At 41.8% G+C, this 18,712-nt stretch overlaps 2 protein-coding genes across 8 annotated transcripts in view; one reads left to right on the top strand and one right to left on the bottom strand.

Annotated features, from left to right (window-relative positions):
- ak9 (adenylate kinase 9) overlaps window positions 1–16,978 on the bottom strand; it is a 274,249-nt gene extending 257,271 nt beyond the window's left edge. For all 3 annotated transcript variants that reach the window (XM_087983041.1, XM_087983046.1, XM_087983034.1), the window contains exons 1-5: window positions 16,841–16,978; window positions 10,764–10,895; window positions 10,442–10,505; window positions 10,300–10,352; window positions 9,336–9,432 (exon numbers count right to left, since the gene is read on the bottom strand). In XM_087983041.1, coding sequence (XP_087839167.1) covers window positions 9,336–9,432; window positions 10,300–10,352; window positions 10,442–10,505; window positions 10,764–10,895; window positions 16,841–16,951 — 457 coding nt within the window. In that variant the 5' untranslated portion in view covers window positions 16,952–16,978. The remainder of the gene's footprint in view (window positions 1–9,335; window positions 9,433–10,299; window positions 10,353–10,441; window positions 10,506–10,763; window positions 10,896–16,840) is intronic.
- Window positions 16,687–18,712, top strand: part of fig4a (FIG4 phosphoinositide 5-phosphatase a) — a 106,772-nt gene continuing 104,746 nt past the window's right edge. The window contains exon 1 of one of the 5 annotated variants that reach the window (XM_043687117.2): window positions 16,687–16,869. The gene's annotated coding sequence lies outside the window, so the exon portion shown is untranslated. Of the gene's footprint in view, window positions 16,870–16,961; window positions 17,301–17,331; window positions 17,472–18,712 lie in introns of those variants that run through there. The other 4 variants (XM_043687118.2, XM_087983072.1, XM_043687116.2 and 1 more) reach the window with 4 other exon arrangements.

Genomic DNA, 18,712 nt, shown 5'->3' on the forward strand with positions numbered 1-18,712 from the left:
ATTTTAGAAATTCATCACCCATTAAACAATCATCTAATTAACCAATTACAATAATCACTGCCCACCAGCAACAGTGTGACAACAAAAACATCAAGAAGGGAAGGTAACAAGAGAGGGGACTGAATGAAAATAATGTTGGAGTAGGAGATGGTGCAATCTAGCAGCCCCCTTCTCCCATCCCACAGTGTCCACCTATCTCTAAAAGCTCTGAGAATACTAATAAACACAACATGCTCTCTCCAAGGACACTTGGGCATAGACACAAGAATTCAGCTTCCTTTTCAAAAATTAATCCACCACGAATTTATCAATTCTCCTGAAGAATTCAGCTTTTTGTCTTATTTTAAAAATGCACCATCAATTGATCACAACAGTCAATTGACAAATTAGTACAAATTCCATACATCCGGGATAGTATGACAAAAACAAACAAAAAACCAAGGGAGGACCAAGGGTGGAGACTAAGCCAAAATCATGCTAGAAGGAGAGACGATATTTCAAACCTTCGCCGTACTCACTTCTTTCTAAAAGCTTTAAGAATACTGGTAGACTCCACATATTCTCTCACTAAGGAGACAAGAACATGGTTGCATGAACCAGCTCTTTTTTTTGTTATTTCTGAAATTCACTAAGTTAACCAGTAACCCAATCACCCAATTACAACCACTAACCACAAGAATGCACATCTTTCTTTTCCAAAAGCACACCACCAAATCACTCAATTAACTAATTAACCAAATAACAAATATCACTAGTCCTCCATCTTTTTGCAAATGATGGTGTTCTCCACACAGCTGATAATTCCATCTAGCTTTGTGTCATCCATAAACATTAGTCTCAGTCTCTGTAAATCTTTTCAATACAATGCGGATGAATAGTACCATGAATAATCTTTGAGTGTCTCCTTTTATTTGCCCGAGATTGTGTGCATTTTCTTTTCCTCACATTGATTCAGTCAGCTTAAATAACTCAACAGCAAGCTTTTATATATTTAAAATGAAAGTTATTTTATTTCTCACACCATTTTCCAAAGATTGATAAAATCACCATTTCTCATTCACATTGTTCAACGATATAAACATAAATCTACATGTCGAGATGAAAATAAAACAGGAATAATCCAAATGAAATTTAACTTGCTGTCAATTTCGGTGCAGATATGATATTTCATTTTCAGTTATTACTTTAGTTTAAGTGAAGATGTGCAGAAATTTCCCAGTAGCTATGACAGTTTCAATGGTTGACCAGTCCGGAGGTAAATTTCTAAGGTAAACTTGAAGATGCAACAGGTTAGAGGTGAAAGAATCCTTCTTTCTCTTTCAAGATACTGTGATTAGGCAATTTGACAGCTTACTTCACAGTAGCAGTCAGATAGTTTTGCTTATTCTCTCTCATTAATAGAATTCTGTTCGGAAATAATTGGAAATTTCCTGCTATATTTTTTAATTACCAGCAAAAATGGCCACCTTACCAATGTTATCTTGTAACAGGTGGTTAACTCCAGGAAAGGTAAGAGAGATAGGCAGTTAGTGCAGGAGTCTTCTTTTGCTATCCCCATTTCAAACAAGTATGCTGTTTTGGAAAACGTAGGGGGTGATGGATTCTCAGGGGAATGTAGCACAAACAGTCAAGTTTCTGGTCTTGAGACTGGCTCTAATGCAATGAGGGGTACATCAGGTTCCAAGAGATCAATTGTGTTAGGGGACTCTCTAGTCCAAGGTACAGGCTGACGTTTCTGAGGCCAGCAGCGAAAAATCAGAATGGTGTGTTGCTTCTATGGTGCCAGGATCAAGTATGTCTCAGAGAGTGTGCAGAATGTTCTCAAGGGGGAGAGGGACCAGCAAGAAGTCATTGTACACATTGGAACCAACGACATAGGAAGGGAAAAGGTTGAGATTCTGAAGGGAGATTACAGAGAGTTAGGCAGGAATTTAAAAAGGAGGTCCTCGAGAGTAGTAATATCTGCTAGTGAGGGCAGGAATAGGAGGATGGAGCAAATGAATGCATGGCTGAGGAGCTGGTGAATGGGAGAAGGATTCACACTTTTGGATCATTGGAAGCTCTTCTGGGGTAGAAGTGACCTGGACAAGAAGTTCGGACTGCACCTAAGTTGGAAGGGGACTAATATACTGGCAGGGAGATTTGCTAGAACTGCTCAGGAGGATTTAAACCAGTAAGGTGAGGGTGGTACAATTGAGACTGGTACAATTGAGAACAAAGGCGAGTCAAACAGTCAGGGCAGGCAGAGACAAAGCAGAGAACAAGGTAGGACTGATGAATTAAACTGCATTTATTTCAATGCAAGAGGTCTAACAGGGAAGGCAGATGAATTCAGGACATGGTTATGAACATGAGACTGGGATATCATAGCAATTACAGAAACATGGCTCAGGGATGGACAGGGCTGGCAGTTTAATGTCCCAGGATACAAATACTACAGGAAGGACAAAAAGGGAGGCAAGAGAGGAGGGGGAGTGGCGTTTTTGATAAGGGATAGCATTACAGCTGTACTGAGGGAGGGTATTCCCGGAAATACATCCAAAGAAGTTATTTGGGTGAATGGAGAAATAAGAAAGGGATGATCCCCTTACTGGGATTGTATTATAGATTCCCTAATAGTCAAGGGAAATTGAGAAACAAATTTATAAGAAGATCTCAGTTATGTGGAAGAATAATAGGGTGGTTATGGTAGGGGATTTTAACTTTGCAAACATTGACTGGGACTGCCATAGTGTTAAAGGTTTAAATTGAGAGGAATTTGTTAAGTGCGTACAAGACAATTTTCTGATTCAGTATGTGGATGTACCTACTAGAGAAGGTGCAAAGCTTGACCTACTCTTGGGAAATAAGGTAGGGCAGGTGACTGAGGTGTCAGTGAGGGAGCACCTTGGGGCCAGCGACCATAATTCTATTCGTTTTAAAATAGTGATGGAAAAGGATAGGCCAAATCTAAAAGTTGAAGTTCTAAATTGGAGAAAGACCAATTTTGACGATATTGGGCAAGAACTTTCAAAAGCTGATTGGGGGCAGATGTTCGCAAGTAAAGAGACAATTGGAAAATGGGAAGCCTTCAGAAATGAGATAACAAGATCCTAGAGAAAGTATATTCCTGTCAGGGTGAAAGGAAAGGCTGGTAGGTATAGGGAATGCTGGATGACTAAAGAAATTGAGGGTTTGGTTAAGAAAAAGAAGGAAGCACAGGATAGATAGAGTGAATCCTTAGAAGAATATAAAGGCAGTAGGAGTATACTTAAGAGGGAAATCTGGAGGGCAAAAAGGGGACATGAAATAGCTCTGGCAAATAGAGTTAAGGAGATTCCAAAGGGTTTTTACAAATACATTAAGGACAAAAGGATAACTAGGGAATGAGTCGGGTCCCTCAAAGATCAGCAAGGCGGCCTTTGTGTGGAGCCGCAGAAAATGGGGGAGATACTAAACGAGTATTTGGCATCAGTATTTACTGTCGAAAAGGATATGGAAGATATAGAAAGTAGTGAAATAGATGGTGACACCTTGCAACATGTTCATGTTACAGAGGAAGAAGTGCTGGATGTTTTGAAACGCAAAAAAGTGAATATTTCCCCAGGACTTGATCAGATGTGCCCTAGAACTCTGTGGGAAGCTAGAGAAGTGATTGCTGGGCCTCTTGCTGAGATATTTGTGTCATTGATATTCACAGGTAAGGTGCCAGAAGACTGGAGGTTGGCTAACGTGGTGGCACTCTTTTAAGAAGGGTAGTAAGGACATGCCAGGGAACGATAGACCAGTGAGCCTGATGTTGGTGGTGGGCAAGTTGTTGGAGGGAATCCTGAGGGACAGGACGTACATGTATTTGGAAAGGCAAGGACTGATTAAGAATAGTCAACATGGCTTTGTGCTTGGGAAATCATGTCTCACAAACTTGATTGAGGTTTTTGAAGAAGTAACAAAGAGGATTGATGAGGGCATAGTGGTAAATGTGATCTATATGGATTTCAGTAAGGCGTTCAACAAGGTTCCCCATGGGAGATTGGTTACCAAAATTAGCTCTTGGGGAATAAAGGGAGAACTAGCCATTTGGATACAGAACAGGCTCAAAGGTAGAAGACAGAGGGTGATGGTGGAGGGTTGTTTTTCAGACTGGAGGCCTGTGACCAGTGGAGTGCCACAAGGATCGGTGCTGGGTCCTCTACCTTTTGTCATTTTCATAAATGATTTGGATGCGAGCATAAGAGGTACAGTTAATACGTTTGCAGATGACACCAGAATTTGAGGTGTAGTGGACTGCGAAGGAGGTTACCTCAGATTACATCAGGATCTTGATCAGATGGGCCAATGGGCTGAGAAGTGGCAGATGGAGTTTAATTCAGATAAATGCAAAGAGATGCATTTTGGGAAAGCAAATCTTAGCAGGACTTATACACCTAATGGTAAAGTCCGAGGGAGTATCTTTGCTGAACAAAGATACCTTGGAGTGCAGGTTCATAGCTCCTTGAAAGTAGAGCCGCAGGTCGATAGGACAGTAAAGAAGGTGTTTGGTATGCTTTCCTTTATAGGTCAGAGTATGAGTACAGGAGTTGGGAGGTCATGTACAGGACATTGGTTAGGCCACTGTTGGAATATTGCATGCAATTCTGATCTCATTCCTATCGGAAAGATATTGTGAAACTTGAAAGGGTTCAGAAAGATTTACAAGGATGTTGCCAGGGTTGGAGGATCTGAGCTATAGGGAGAGGCTGAACAGGCTGGGGCTGTTTTCCCTGGAGCGTCAGAGGCTGAGGGGTAACCTTATAGAGGTTTACAAAATTATGAGGGGCATGGATAGGATAAATAGACAAAGTCTTTTCCCTGGGGTGGGGGAGTCCAGAACTGGAGGGCAATGGTTAGGGTGAGAGGGAAAAGATATGAAAGGGAGGCTAAGGGGCAACTCTTTCACGCAGAGGGTGGTATGAGTATGGAATGAGCTGCCAGAGGAAGTGGTGGAGGCTGGTACAACTGCAACATTTAAGAGGCATTTGAATGGGTATATGAATATGAATAGAATACTACAAACCGACCGACTCCCACAGCTACCTGGACTACACCTCCTCCCATCCTGCCCCCTATAAAAACGCCATCCCATTCTCCCAATTCCTTCGACTTCGCCGCATCTGCTCCCAGGAGGACCAGTTCCAAAAACGCACAACCCAGATGGCCTCCTTCTTCAAGGACCGCAATTTCCCCCCCGACGTGGTCGACGATGCCCTCCACTGCATCTCTTCCACTTCCCGCTCCTCCGCCCTTGAACCCCGCCCCTCCAACCGCCACCAGGACAGAACCCCACTGGTCCTCACCTACCACCCCACCAATCTCCATGTACAGCGCATCATCCGCCGTCATTTCCGTTACCTCCAAACGGACCCTACCACCAAGGATATATTTCCCTCCCCTCCCCTATCAGCATTCCATAAAGACCACTCCCTCCGTGACTCCCTCGTCAGATCCACACCCCCCACCAACCCAACCTCCACTCCCGGCACCTTCCCCTGCAACCGCAGGAGGTGCAAGACTTGCGCCCACACCTCCCCCCTCACTTCCTTCCAAGGCCCCAAAGGAAACTTCCTTATCCGCCACAGATTCACCTGCACCTCCACACATATCATCTATTGCATCCTCTGCACCCGATGTGGCCTCCTCTATATTGGGGAGACAGGCCGGCTACTTGCGGAGCGTTTCAGAGAACACCTCTGGGACACCCGGACCGACCAACCCAACCACCCTGTAGCTCAACATTTCAATTCCCCCTCCCACTCCACCAAGGATATGCAGGTCTTTGGACTCCTCCATCGTCAGACCACAACAAAACGACGGTTGGAGGAAGAACGCCTCATCTTCCGGCTAGGAACCCTCCAACCACAAGGGATGAACTCGGATTTCACCAGTTTCCTCATTTCCCCTCCCCCCACCCTGTCTCAGTCAAATCCATCAAATTCAGCACCGCCTTCCTAACCTGAGATCTTCTTCCCGACCTCTCCGCCCCCACCCCAGTCTGAGCTATCACCCTCACCTTGACCTCTTTCCACCTATCACATTTCCGACGCCCCTCCCCCAAGTCCCTCCTCCCTACCTTTTATCTTAGCCTGCTGGACAAACTTTCCCCATTCCTGAAGAAGGGCTTATGCCCGAAACGTCGATTCTCTTGTTCCCTGGATGCTGCCTGACCTGCTGCGCTTTTCCAGCAACACATTTCCAGATATGAATAGGAGGGGTTTGGAGGGATATGGGCTGGGTGCTGGCAGTTGGGACTAGATTGAGTTGGGATATCTGGTTGGCATGGACAGGTTGTACATCTCTATGACTCTATAACTTTCAAAAGCTGACTGGGGGCAAAAGTTCGCAGGTAAAGGGACAGCTGGAAAATGGGAAGCCTTCAGAAATCTAATCTAATCTAATCATTAAATGAGATAACAAGAGTCCAGAGACAGTATATTCCTGTTAGGGCAAAAGGAAAGGCTGGTAGGTATAGGAAATGCTGGATGATTAAAGAAATGGAGGGTTTGGTTAAGAAAAAGAGGGAAGCATATGTCAGGTGTAGACGGGATAGATCGAGTGAATCCTTGGAAGAGTATAAAGGCAATAGGAGTATACTTAAGAGAGAAATCAGGAGGGCAAAAAGGAGAAATGATATAGCTTTGGCAAATAGAGTTAAGGAGAATCCAAAGAGTTTTTACAAATACATTAAGGACAAAAGGGTAACTGGGGAGAGAATAGAGCCCCTCAAAGGTCAGCAAGGCGGCCTTTTTGTGGAGCCACAGGAGATAGGGGAGATACTAAATGAGTATTTTGCATCAGTATTTACTGTGAAAAAGGACATGGAAGATATAGAATGTAGGGAAATAAATGGTGACATCTTGAAAAATATTACAGAGAAGGAAGTGCTGGATGTCTTGAAATACATAAAAGTGGATAAGTCCTCAGGAACTGATCAGGTGTTCCCTAGAACTCTGTGGGAAGCGAGAGAAGTGATTGCTGGGCCTCTTACTGAGATATTTGTATCATCGATAGTCACAGGGTGAGGTGCCGGAAGACTGCAGGTTGGCTAATGTGGTGCCACTGTTTAAGAAAGGTGGTAAGGACACGCCTGGGAACTATAGACCAGTGAGCCTGATGTCGATGGTGGGCAAGTTGTTAGAGGGAATCCTGAGGGACAGGATGTACATGTATTAGGAAAGGCAAGGATTGATTAGGGATAGTCACCATGGCTTTGTGCTTGGGAAATCATGTTTCACAAACTTGACTGAGGTTTTTGAAGAAGTAACAAAGAAGATTGATGAGCGCAAATGTGATCTATATGGAATTCAGTAAGGCATTTAACAAGATTCACCATGGGAGACTGGTTAGCAAGGTTCGATCTCATGGAATACAGGGAGAACTTGCCATTTGGATACAGAACTGACTCAAAGGTAGAAAACAGAGGGTGGTGGCAGAGGGTTGTTTTTCAGACTGGAGGCCTGTGACAAGCGGAGTGCCACAAGGAATGGTGCTGGGTCCACTACTTTTCATCATTTATATAAATGAATTGGATGTGTGCATAAGAGGTATAGTTAGTAAGTTTGCAGATGACACCAAAATTGGAGGTGTAGTGGACAGCGAAGAAGGGTACCTCAGATTACAATGTGATCTTGATCAGATGGGCCAATAGGCTGAGAAGTTGCAGATGGAGTTTAATTTACATAAATGTGAGGTGCCGCACTTTGGAAAATCAAACTTTAGCAAGACTGATACACTTAATGGTAAGGTCCTAGGGAGTGTTGCTGAACAAAGAGACCTTGGAATGCAGGTTCATAGCTCCTTGAAACAAAGCGTTTGGTATGCTTTCCTTTATTGATCAGAGTATTGAGTACAGGAATTGGGAGGTCATGGTGCGGCTGTACAGGACATTGGTTAGGCCACTGTTGGAATATTGCTTGCAATTCTGGTCTCCTTCCTATCGGAAAGATGTTGTGAAACTTGAAAGGGTTCAGAAAAGATTTACAAGGATGTTTCCAGGGTTGGAAGATTTGAGCTAATAGGAAGAGGTTGAATAGGCTAGGACTGTTTTCCCTGCAGAGTTAGAGGCTGAGGGGTGACCTTATAGAGGTTTATAAAATCATGAGGGACATGGATAGGATAAATAGACAAAGTTTTTTCACAGGGGTGGGGGAGTCCAGAACTAGAGGGCATAGGTTTAGGGTGATAGGGGAAAAACAGACCTAAGGAGCAACGTTTTCACACAGAGTGTGGTACGCGTATGGAATGATCTGCCAGAGGGAGTAGTGGAGATTTGTACAATTGCAACAGTTAAAAGGCATCTGGATGGGTATATGAATAGGAAGGGTTTGGAGGGATATGGGCTGGGTGCTGGCAGGTGGGATTGGTTTGGGATATCTGGTCGACATAGACAAGTTGGATTGAAAGGTCTGTTTCCATGCTGTACATCTGTATGACTCTAAATGTGGACCCATGCTCCAAATAAAATCTTGTGGTAATTAAAACAACAGTCTGTTATGCATCTCTATTTGTAGTTTTGGCTAGCTGTAAACCTTTATTTCTCAAAAGGCAAATCTGCATCTTAACACAAAATGAAGGTATCGAGGGAGTTTATTTATCCCCTGGCCAAAACCTCAGTCAGTCATAATCAAATCAAAAGTTAATTTTGTCCTCAGGAGATAAAAAAAACTGTTTTGTAGTCCTTGGAACAATCTTGAACTCCAGTTTTCTTTTTAAAAAGGTAGCATTTAAAATATAGCTGTAAAGACCTACAACAACATCATGGTAGTACTTGTATGACAATAATTTTACAAAATCTAAATAACATACTCAGGTTATGCTTATACAAGTTATTTCTGAAAGCAGAAAAACAAGTTATAACAACGTTAAAAGAATCCTGATTATGCAGCTTTGCTGTCAAGGTATCTTACCTGTTCATCAGTTTTTTGGGAGAAAATTTTCAACTTCCATTTCATACTTTGGAAAGTCAGAATGTTTAAAATCCTGAAGGATAACTTTGCAGATCTTGCAATTACTTCTATTGCACACATGTATTCTCACAACTTACTGGGGTTGTGCTCTTGAAATCAAGACTATTATTTCTGGACTCAATGGTGAGAGGGCAAAGATTTAAAAGGGACCTGAGAGGCAACGTTTTCACTCAGAGAGTGGAACATTTATGGAACGAGCTGCCAGAGATGGTGGAGGTTGGTATAGTTACAACATTTGAAAGGCATCTGGATAGGTACAATATATAGGAAAGGTACATAGGGATTTGAACGAAATGCTGTTTCTGTGCTGCATTCCTCTATGATTCTATGAATGCAAATACTTAATGTTATACTCACCTCTATGAGCAACCTCTGGAGAGCGGAGTTTGTCCAACATCAAGTTTATTATCAGTTCCTCATAAATGCTCTCACCCCTAAATAGGCATTCCTGAAACTAAAGGAATATTTGTAAAAATATACCAATTTTGAATCAAGTTCTTCAGGCCTTGTACACTTGCATTGCAGGATGCTTAATTTGATTTCAATACATTCAGTGTGAATGTTTTCTGGGGTGCATTTTTGTAAGAAGGAATGCATGTTAAAATGCAGATACACAACACAATATTTATTGGAGTTACAGGCAAAATAAAACTTGAGAAAATTTGTCAAAGGTGCAAATGTCAATGCAATTTTGCAGACAAATCTCTGGATTCAATTTTCAAATTAAAAATAAACACAAGCTGTGCAATTTGGATTTCTTTTAAAATCGATCCCACATCTTTTTTGGCCACTGCGATGAGGACAGTACTGGTACTACAAATGTCTGTACTCAGAGGTCTGGAACTCTGCAACTCCATCTGCAACTTCTCAGCCTATTGGCCCATCTGATCAAGATCACATTGTAATCTGAGGTACCCTTCTTCGCTGTCCACTACACCTCCAATCTGTACAGAGGTCTGGAGCAAGAACAGTAGGATATTAACTCACTGATGGAGCTCTGTGGACATAGGTCGGCAAAGACAAACTGACTCAAATCATATTCTACAATAGTATTTATGAAATGGAATCACTCATTGGAAAATCTTGATAATTGTCAATACCTATTTGCATTAGGAGTGTTTTGGTTAAATAATAAACATAAATTTTTCAGTTTTACCTTACTGTTTAAAACAATATTGAGGTTCTGTGAGAGTCAATTTCATTTAGCCATTATATCACAGCTTCACATGAAGAATGTATTTGGAACAATTTACCTTCTAAGAAAAGTTACATTACTCTTAAAAAAATGTTCTCTATTTCTTTCCAGCAAATATTTCTTTACCTGTTTCCCAATTTCTGTGTTTGCATCCATGTTTTCTTGTATAAGTTGGTGAGCTAAAATCAGAAGGCGCAAATACATGTTACATTAAATACTTTAAAAAATAAGGATATCATCGCAATGCAATTTTTAATCTCATACTTACGTTCAACTAATACCGAGTTCCATGCCTGTGCTAAGCTTTTACCTAAGGTTTTTTTCCCAACAGACTGCAAATAAAAAATCATTCATTAGTTTTAGAATTGGTTGATTTCTAAATATTAAATTCACACAAGTTATTAGATCGTTAAAAACCTTGGATAAGTAACTTGAATAATATTGGAATACAGATGACTTGATTATACATATCTGCAATACTTTGTTGTAACACCCATTTCTAAAGCAAAAAGCATTAGTAAAATTATTGCAGTGGAAATATATTTTCAAGTGATGCTCAATACTACATTAATAAGATTATAATTGCTTACTGGTTTTCCCACAATTAAGAAACATGTTGGTTTTGACAGCAAAACTTTTCTCTCGACTTCATCTTCATCAAGGATATCTGCAAAGACTAGCGGTTTCTTTATACGTTTTCTGGATTCCTCGTCATCAACCACCTGTTAAAAGATTAAATATTAAATAATCTCTGATCATGTACTCTGATTAAATAAAGATTAAACTAAAAGATTAAATAATCTCTGATTATGTGAGGAGTTTGTTCTCATGCATGGCTTTAATTTTACTGTTCCTTCACCCATATCAAATGGAAGGAGATAGTTCCTGATTTCTAGTTCCTCTAAAGAAGGAGTATATATTTTTACACATCCAATATCACAAGCTGGATTCTAGTGATGTACCTATCGTTTGAAATGTTCAAACTATTAAAAATTTATCAGTTAACCATTTATATATTAACAGGTGTGTTGACTAAAAGTTAAGTGCCGATACATTCCTCTCAAATTTGTAGTTTAAATATTCTTATTGAAGATGGATGAACCAGGAGATCCATTGCTTACTGAGGTACTGACGTGACACCTTTACTGGAAATTCAGATGCGACCTCGGTAAGGCCGTTAGACACGCCAAGAGGCAATATCAGACTAAGCTATAGACCTAAATTAACCACGCGGAAACCAGCCATTTGTGGCAAGGTCTACACGACATCATGGGCTACAAAGTGAAGCAAAACAGAATAGCGAACAAAAATACATCTCTCTCTGACACGCTCAATGTATTTATGCTCAGTTCAACCAGGTGCAATGGTGTCACCTGCCCAGACAGCCTTGGATATACCTGTTCCCTCAGTCACCACTGCAGACGTCAGATCGGCCTTTAATGAAAATGGCTGGCCCAGATGGAGTCACCTCCTGTGCACTCAGAATCTGTGAGGAATGGCTAGCGGGAGTACTCACTGATATCTTTAACTTCTCCTTATCACAACCTGAAGTTTCCATTTTCTTCAAGGCCACCATCATCCTGGTACTAGAGAAAACTCATGCAGTGTGCTCGAATGACTATCGTCCAGTGGCTCTGACTTCCATAATTATAAGGTGCTTCGAGAGGTTAGTTCTGGCTCATATCAACTCTAGCCTCCCAGTCTGCCGTGATTCCTTGAAATTCGTCTACCATTGCGATAGGTCCCACAGCAGATGCCATCTCCCTGGCCCTACCCTCATCCCTGGAACATCAGGATACCAAAGATACCTATGTCAACTCCTACGTATTGACTACAGTTCCACCTTCAACGCTATAATTCCAATCAAACTAATGTCCAAACGCAGAGGTCTATCCTCCACAACTGGACTCTTGACTTCCTGATCCACAGACTGCGATCAGTGAGGATAGGCAACAACACCTCTTCCACAACAATCCCTAACACTGGCGTCTTTCTATACTCCCTGCACACGCATGACAAATTTTGTCCTCACTCTATTTACATGTTCACTGATGGAGCCGGATCTCAAACAATGATGAGACAGAATACAGGAAAGAGATAGCCAACTTGGTGGCGTGATGTAAAAATAACAATCTCTCCCTCAATATCAGCAAAAGAGCTGATCATTGATTTCAGGAAGCAAGGTGGAGGACATGCTTCATCTACATTAATAGTGCTAAGGCGGAGTTGGTTGAGCACATCATGTTCCTAGGAGTGATGATCACCAATAATCTGTCCTGGTCCACTCATGTTGATGCAACGATCAAAAACGCTTAACAACAAATGCCTCTACTTCCTCAGGAGGCTAAGGAAATTTGGCATGCCCATTAAGCGTTTTATAGATGCACTAAAGAAAGCATTCTATCCAGATGCATTTATGGTTTGGTATGGCAATGCTCTTCCCAGGACCATAAGAAACTACAGAGAGTTATGAACACAGCCCAGTCCATCATGCAAGCCAACTTTCCATCCATTGACTCTATCTATACTTTTTGCTGCCTTGAAAGGCAATTAACATAATCAAAGACCTCTCCCACCCCAGTTATAATCTCTTTCAAACTCTTCCGTTGGGCAGAAGATACAAAAGCTTAAACACACATACCAACAGATTAAAGAACAGCTTCTCCCCCACTGTTATTAGACTGCTGAATGGACCTCTCAAATTTTAAATTCAGTGTTGATTTCGCTGTTTGTGCACCTTCTCTGCAGCCATAAAATTGTATTCTTTGCTCTGTTCTATTAGCCTATGCACTTTGTATGGCATCATCTATCTGTACTGCATGTAAAACCAAATGTTTCATTGTACCTATGTACATGTGACAATAATAAAGCAAGCCAAAGATTAAAAAGTGCAACGGGTAAATCTACAGGAACAACTACAACAACATAAGCATATGGAATATACCATCTGGAAATGTGGTGGAGGCAGGTTCAATTGAGGCATTCAAGAGTGCATTGGATGTTTACTTAAACAAAAATAATGTGCAAGGGTATGGGGGAAAAGGAGGAGATTGTCACTTGGCAATGATGATCATTTGAAGAGCTGGTGCAAGCTTGATGGGTCGGATGGCCTCTGTCTGTACCTTACCACTTCTGTGATTCTATGATTGCTAATGCTTGTACAAAAAAAGTCACATAGCTGTTTTAAGTGTTAGTGGTAACATATTAATGGCAGGACCAATACTTATCAATTAGCTGTTTGGTATTTTACATCTCTACATGATACACTATCATTGTCTGAATCTGTACTCATGGAATTTATGAACTGAGCAACTCATGCAATTTTTATCAGCTTTCATGAGAACATGTGAGTCTAAGCGGATGGGATCGCCATCCCTTCTATATCCAGCTTTCACTAACATCTTTGTTGGTTTCCACAGGAAGCACTTCATTGATGGAATGTCCTTGAACCTCCTACACTTTCTGAGACATAGATGATACATTTGCTATAACTGTACCAACAGGTGCACTGAAGAATTTATTGCTTTCATGGATTCTATCATTTTGTAATCTAATCTAATCTAATCTAATTTGAATTGGAGTAGTCAATCGAGTTCCCTTTCCTCAATGTGCAAGTTATAAAATCTTCAGTTGTTCACAATATCAGCAACCTCATAAATAGGGCCCATGTCTTTTGCTCACAGTGCAAGTTTAATCCTTCTGTAGAGCACATCTCAGCTACTGTGCAGGAAATGGCTACCCTGATTCGTTCATTGCCTGCTGTATACCTCAAATAACCTTGGGAGGATAGTTTGTCTCAAATACTGAAGCAACTGATGAAATTAGCAACTTCATGCTTAGTCACTGGGGACACCCACCCAAAATGACTGGATGTGCACAGAGTTCATTTGTCAAACACTGGGATGATGACAGAAAAGCTGCACACATCTTTTGCGATACATAGTCTCCCGATGTGTTGGTCACAGATAACGGGCCATTGTTTACCAGTAGAGAACATGAGTATTAAGTTGAATAATATTTGTCACATAAGGATGGCTCCAAACCATCCATCATCCAATGGTCTAGCAGAAAGAGCAGTCCAAACTTTGAAGGCAGGCTTGAAGAAACAACCAACAGCTTCACTGGATAACAAACTGTCCCAGTTCCTAGTTGATTATTAGTCCATCCCTCATGTAATTACAGGAATAGCTCTAGCAGTCTTGCTAATGGTGAGAAGACTCCGTACCAGGTTAAATCTGATCTTTCTGGATTTGGGGTGTGTAAATCGCCATTGGCAAATGCCAATGTTGAACACAAGACTCCGTTAAGCGAGAGATAGTTTACTTCAGGAAACAAGGTTTGGTGCAGAAACCACAGAAATGGTTCTGCATGAGTAAAGGGTATGGTCAACACGATGTAAAGTCCAGTGATGTATTAAGTTCAAGTAGGTGCAATGGTCCTGAACAAACACATGGACCATATGAAAGATGTAAAGCATACCAAAGAATTAACTTGCCTTCAAAAGGGTGCATTGAAGGTACAGTGAATTAATTAATAGGATCAAAGAGCTCTCTTATGGTAAAGACACTTGTTTTATCATGAAAGCTTTGGTTAATTAATCCCTTCAGCCCTCTGTCCTATGCAGATCTTTCATTCTGCTCTTCCTTTTCCCTTCCTCTTTTCACTTGCTCAAAAAAAAATTATTCCATTTTAAATTTTCCTCAGACTGTTGAAAGGACCTAAAATGTTAATGATATTACCAAATACTTCTTGGCCTGCTGAATATTTTAGCATGTTCTAATTTTTTTCAGACTTTCAGCATCTGCAGTATTTTGATTTTGTGTTCAGGAGTGATACTATTGGAGTTTCGAAGATTGAAAGGTGATCTTGCCAAAACACATGTTGTTCCCCATCTGACGTCCAGAACACAAGGAAAGTCTTAACATAAGGAAACATTTGGCACTAAGATTAGGAGCAGTTTCTTCACACATACAATTATGAACCTTAGGAATTGACTGTTCGGAATTCTCAATCAGATTGCTATAAGACCATAAGACCATAAGACATAGGAGTGGAAGTAAGGCCATTCGGCCCATCAAGTCCACTCCGCCATTCAATCATGGCTGATGCGCATTTCAGCTCCACTTACCAGCGTTCTCCCCGTAGCCCTTAATTCCTCGAGACAACAAGAATCTATCAATCTCGGCCTTGAAGACATTTAGCGTCCCGGCTTCCACTGCACTCCGTGGCAATGAATTCCACAGGCCCACCACTCTCTGGCTGAAGAAATACCTCCGCATTTCTGTTCTGAAATGACCCCCTCTAATTCTAAGGCTGTGTCCACGGGTCCTAGTCTCCTCGTTTAACTGAAACAATTTCCTAGCATCCACCTTTTCCAAGCCATGTATTATTTTGTACGTCTCTATTAAGTCTCCCCTTAATCTTCTAAACTCCAACGAATACAATCCCAGTATCCTCAGCCGTTCCTCATATGTTAGACCTGTCATTCCAGGGATCATCCATGTGAATCTCCGCTATAAGTGTTCTGTCACTGAGTATGTTAAAGTGTGACATTGATATATTTTTGTTTTTTTACGGGAATCAGGGAATATGTACATTGAGCAGAAACATGTGGTTGCATTTGAGGATCACTTAATTAGAATCATAGAGTCACAGAGTTGTACAGAACAGAAACAGAACTTTCGGTTCAACTCATCCATGTTCTTCATGAATGGCTGAGCAAACATGAAGGACCAGATAGCCTTTCAACTCTCCAGGTTCCATGCTCTACTGTGTAAAACAATCATTTTTAAAAATCAAAAATGTGGGTGAAAACATTGTCGCAAATTCACAATTCAATCAAACATATGAACCTTAAACAAGAGTAGGCCACTTGGCCTTTCCAGCACATTCTACTATTCAAGAGTTCACAGTTGATCTGATTTTACCTTCAACTCTATGTTCCTGCATATCCGTAGATGCTTTCATCTCCTTGATAATCAAGACTATCTACTCCAGCTTTAAAAATAAATATTTTGCATCCTCTGCCTTTTAAAGACAGGAATAAGATTCTCAAGACTCCAAATTACATTTGCTACTTAAGATGTTCCTTGTAATTTCACTCACAACTTTTACTTCCATCATTTTGGCTAGCATCCTTTGAAAACACTTAAGTTTTCACCAAGGTACTCAAATGTTTTCCTCTTCAATTTGCTAACAGCTTTCCGCGACAATTAACTCGTTCAGATGCAATACGCAAGACCTACAACTTACATTCAATTCATGCAACAATAAATCTTACAATTATATCGTGGGATTACTATTGCATTTTACGTATGTTGACTTTTATTTTGCTAAATCACTCGATCACTATTACCTGTCTCATGGTTCGTGTTGCAGTGATTTTGAGTCAGTAACTATAGAAACACTGGCACTGGGCTGCGAGAAGGGCTAGGGCGCGTGCGCATAGTGCTCTCTGGGAACTGTAGTTCTGCGCTGGCTTTCCGGATTCACAGCTTCCCTTTATTATTTCGAATCATTGTTTTTGTAATTTTCACATTGGTTAACTTCAGATTGCCCTTTCCACCGGGCCGATGATATTGGGGAGCTATGCTCCGTATAGGGAGTTAAATGCCCCATTCTGCTCACGTAAAATTGCGTGAATTTTTTTAAAAATCGCGTTTCGTACCTGGCAGAAGTCTGTCTCTTCGGCGAACGGTAAGATCGTCAGTTCCTCATAAAGGTTTATTCCGGATTCCAGGCTTTCGCTACTTCCCCATAAAACATTGACGGTTTTCATCGTGCGTAGTGTTGCAACTTATTATTATCGGTAGGAAGTCTCCTGGAGGTGAAGATCTTGAATTTCCATTCCGTTAAAGGATTAACTTGTAAATCAGCTGACTCGACTAGGGGGGAGCGGAGAACGCGAGAGAGAGACTGTGCCGGATCTTTGGATATCAATTAAGATCCTGAGTAATTATTGTTTGGGATACTCGCAGTTTCTGTTCGAGAGATTCCTCTCGCTGTGACCGATTTATTTTGCTTTCTCCCGCTGCTTCCCTTCTGTCTGCGGATAAATCAGACGCCGGCGCCGCCTCTTCTCGTCGCCGAAGGGGCTCCGGCCGCAACCGTTGACGGTTTGACAGCGCGTGAGTTTTCAAAGCCTGCGCTCGAGCAGCGGCACCCACCCGGGCGGGATCCGGGGGTGGGGGAGACATCCTGGAACAATCACCCTAAACACCAACGTTATTCGTCCAGCTTTCCTCTTCTACCTCTCAACACTGAGACCTAAGGGGCAACTTTTTCACGCAGAGGGTGGTGTGAGTATGGAATGAGCTGGCAGAAGAAGTGGTGGAGGCTGATACAATTGCAACATTTAAAAGGCATCTGGATGGGTATATGAATAGGAAGGGTTTGGAGGGATATGTTGGGTGCTGGCAGGTGGGACTAGGTTGCGTTGGGATATTTGGTTGGCATGGAAGGGTTGGACCGAAGGGTCTATTTTTCCGTGCTGTACATCTCTATGACTGACAGTGACACGCAGTTAACAACACAATTAGTGGGCATTTAAGCATCCGCCAACCTGATCCTTTCCCTTTCTCCTTTATGTGGGTATTTACCTAATTTTCCTTTCTAGTGCCGTTCACTTCAGTATCTCTGTTATTAGGCAAATGGAGATTGCTAAGGCCACTCAGTTTGGTAGTAAGGATGGAGAAGTTTATTTTTGGGGAAAGGCCTAGCTGAAAATTGTGTAGAGAAAAAGTTTATTATCATGTGTACTTTTACATGGAAAAATACAGTGAAAAGTTTTATAAGTTGCCACACCATGATGCTTATATTAATGACAGAAGTTACACAAAATAATTCTCCTTTTTTTTAAAGACAAAGTTCACCACATTTCAGCTAATGGCTCCTGGGGCTCAGGGAAAGCTAATTTTAAGGAATAATGGAGGATTCTGAAGACACAGCCAGGATAAGACTGCCATTCTGACATTAAAAAAATAACCAGGACAGGGTGTTTGCACTCCCTGTTTAGTTTTCTGGAAAAAAAAGAAAAAATAAGACTGGCATTCTGGAACAAGAATGCTGGGATGAGAACACGATACCAGGTTGCAGGAAGCCACCTTGTTGTTGGGCCGGGAGAAGCCTCCTCTTCCCGATCTGACACTCTTCCAAATGCTGCCCTGATCTTCCATTCATTCCTTTTGCTGATGCTTCTGCTCCTTCAGGCACTTGGGCCTACTTGTGAACCTGGAGCCTCAGTTTATTCTGAGAATCCAGGCTGGGGGAGTCAGCCCAGCACCTGCTACTTGCTCGATGGAAGAGTCTGGGCTGGGGTGGAACTGTGTCGAGCTCAGTTATGGGCGGCACGGTGGCACAGTGGTTAGCACTGCTGCCTCACAGCGCCAGAGACCCGGGTTCAATTCCCGCCTCAGGCGACTGACTGTGTGGTGTTTGCACATTCTCCCCGTGTCTGCGTGGGTTTCCTCCGGGTGCTCCGGTTTCCTCCCACAGTCCAAAGATGTGCAGGCCAGGTGAATTGGCCGTGCTAAATTGCCCA

The sequence above is a fragment of the Chiloscyllium plagiosum genome, unplaced genomic scaffold (assembly GCF_037043375.1).
Source record: "Chiloscyllium plagiosum isolate Xiang-an unplaced genomic scaffold, Cpla_swu_hap1 HiC_scaffold_3, whole genome shotgun sequence".
Taxonomy (NCBI): domain Eukaryota; kingdom Metazoa; phylum Chordata; class Chondrichthyes; order Orectolobiformes; family Hemiscylliidae; genus Chiloscyllium; species Chiloscyllium plagiosum.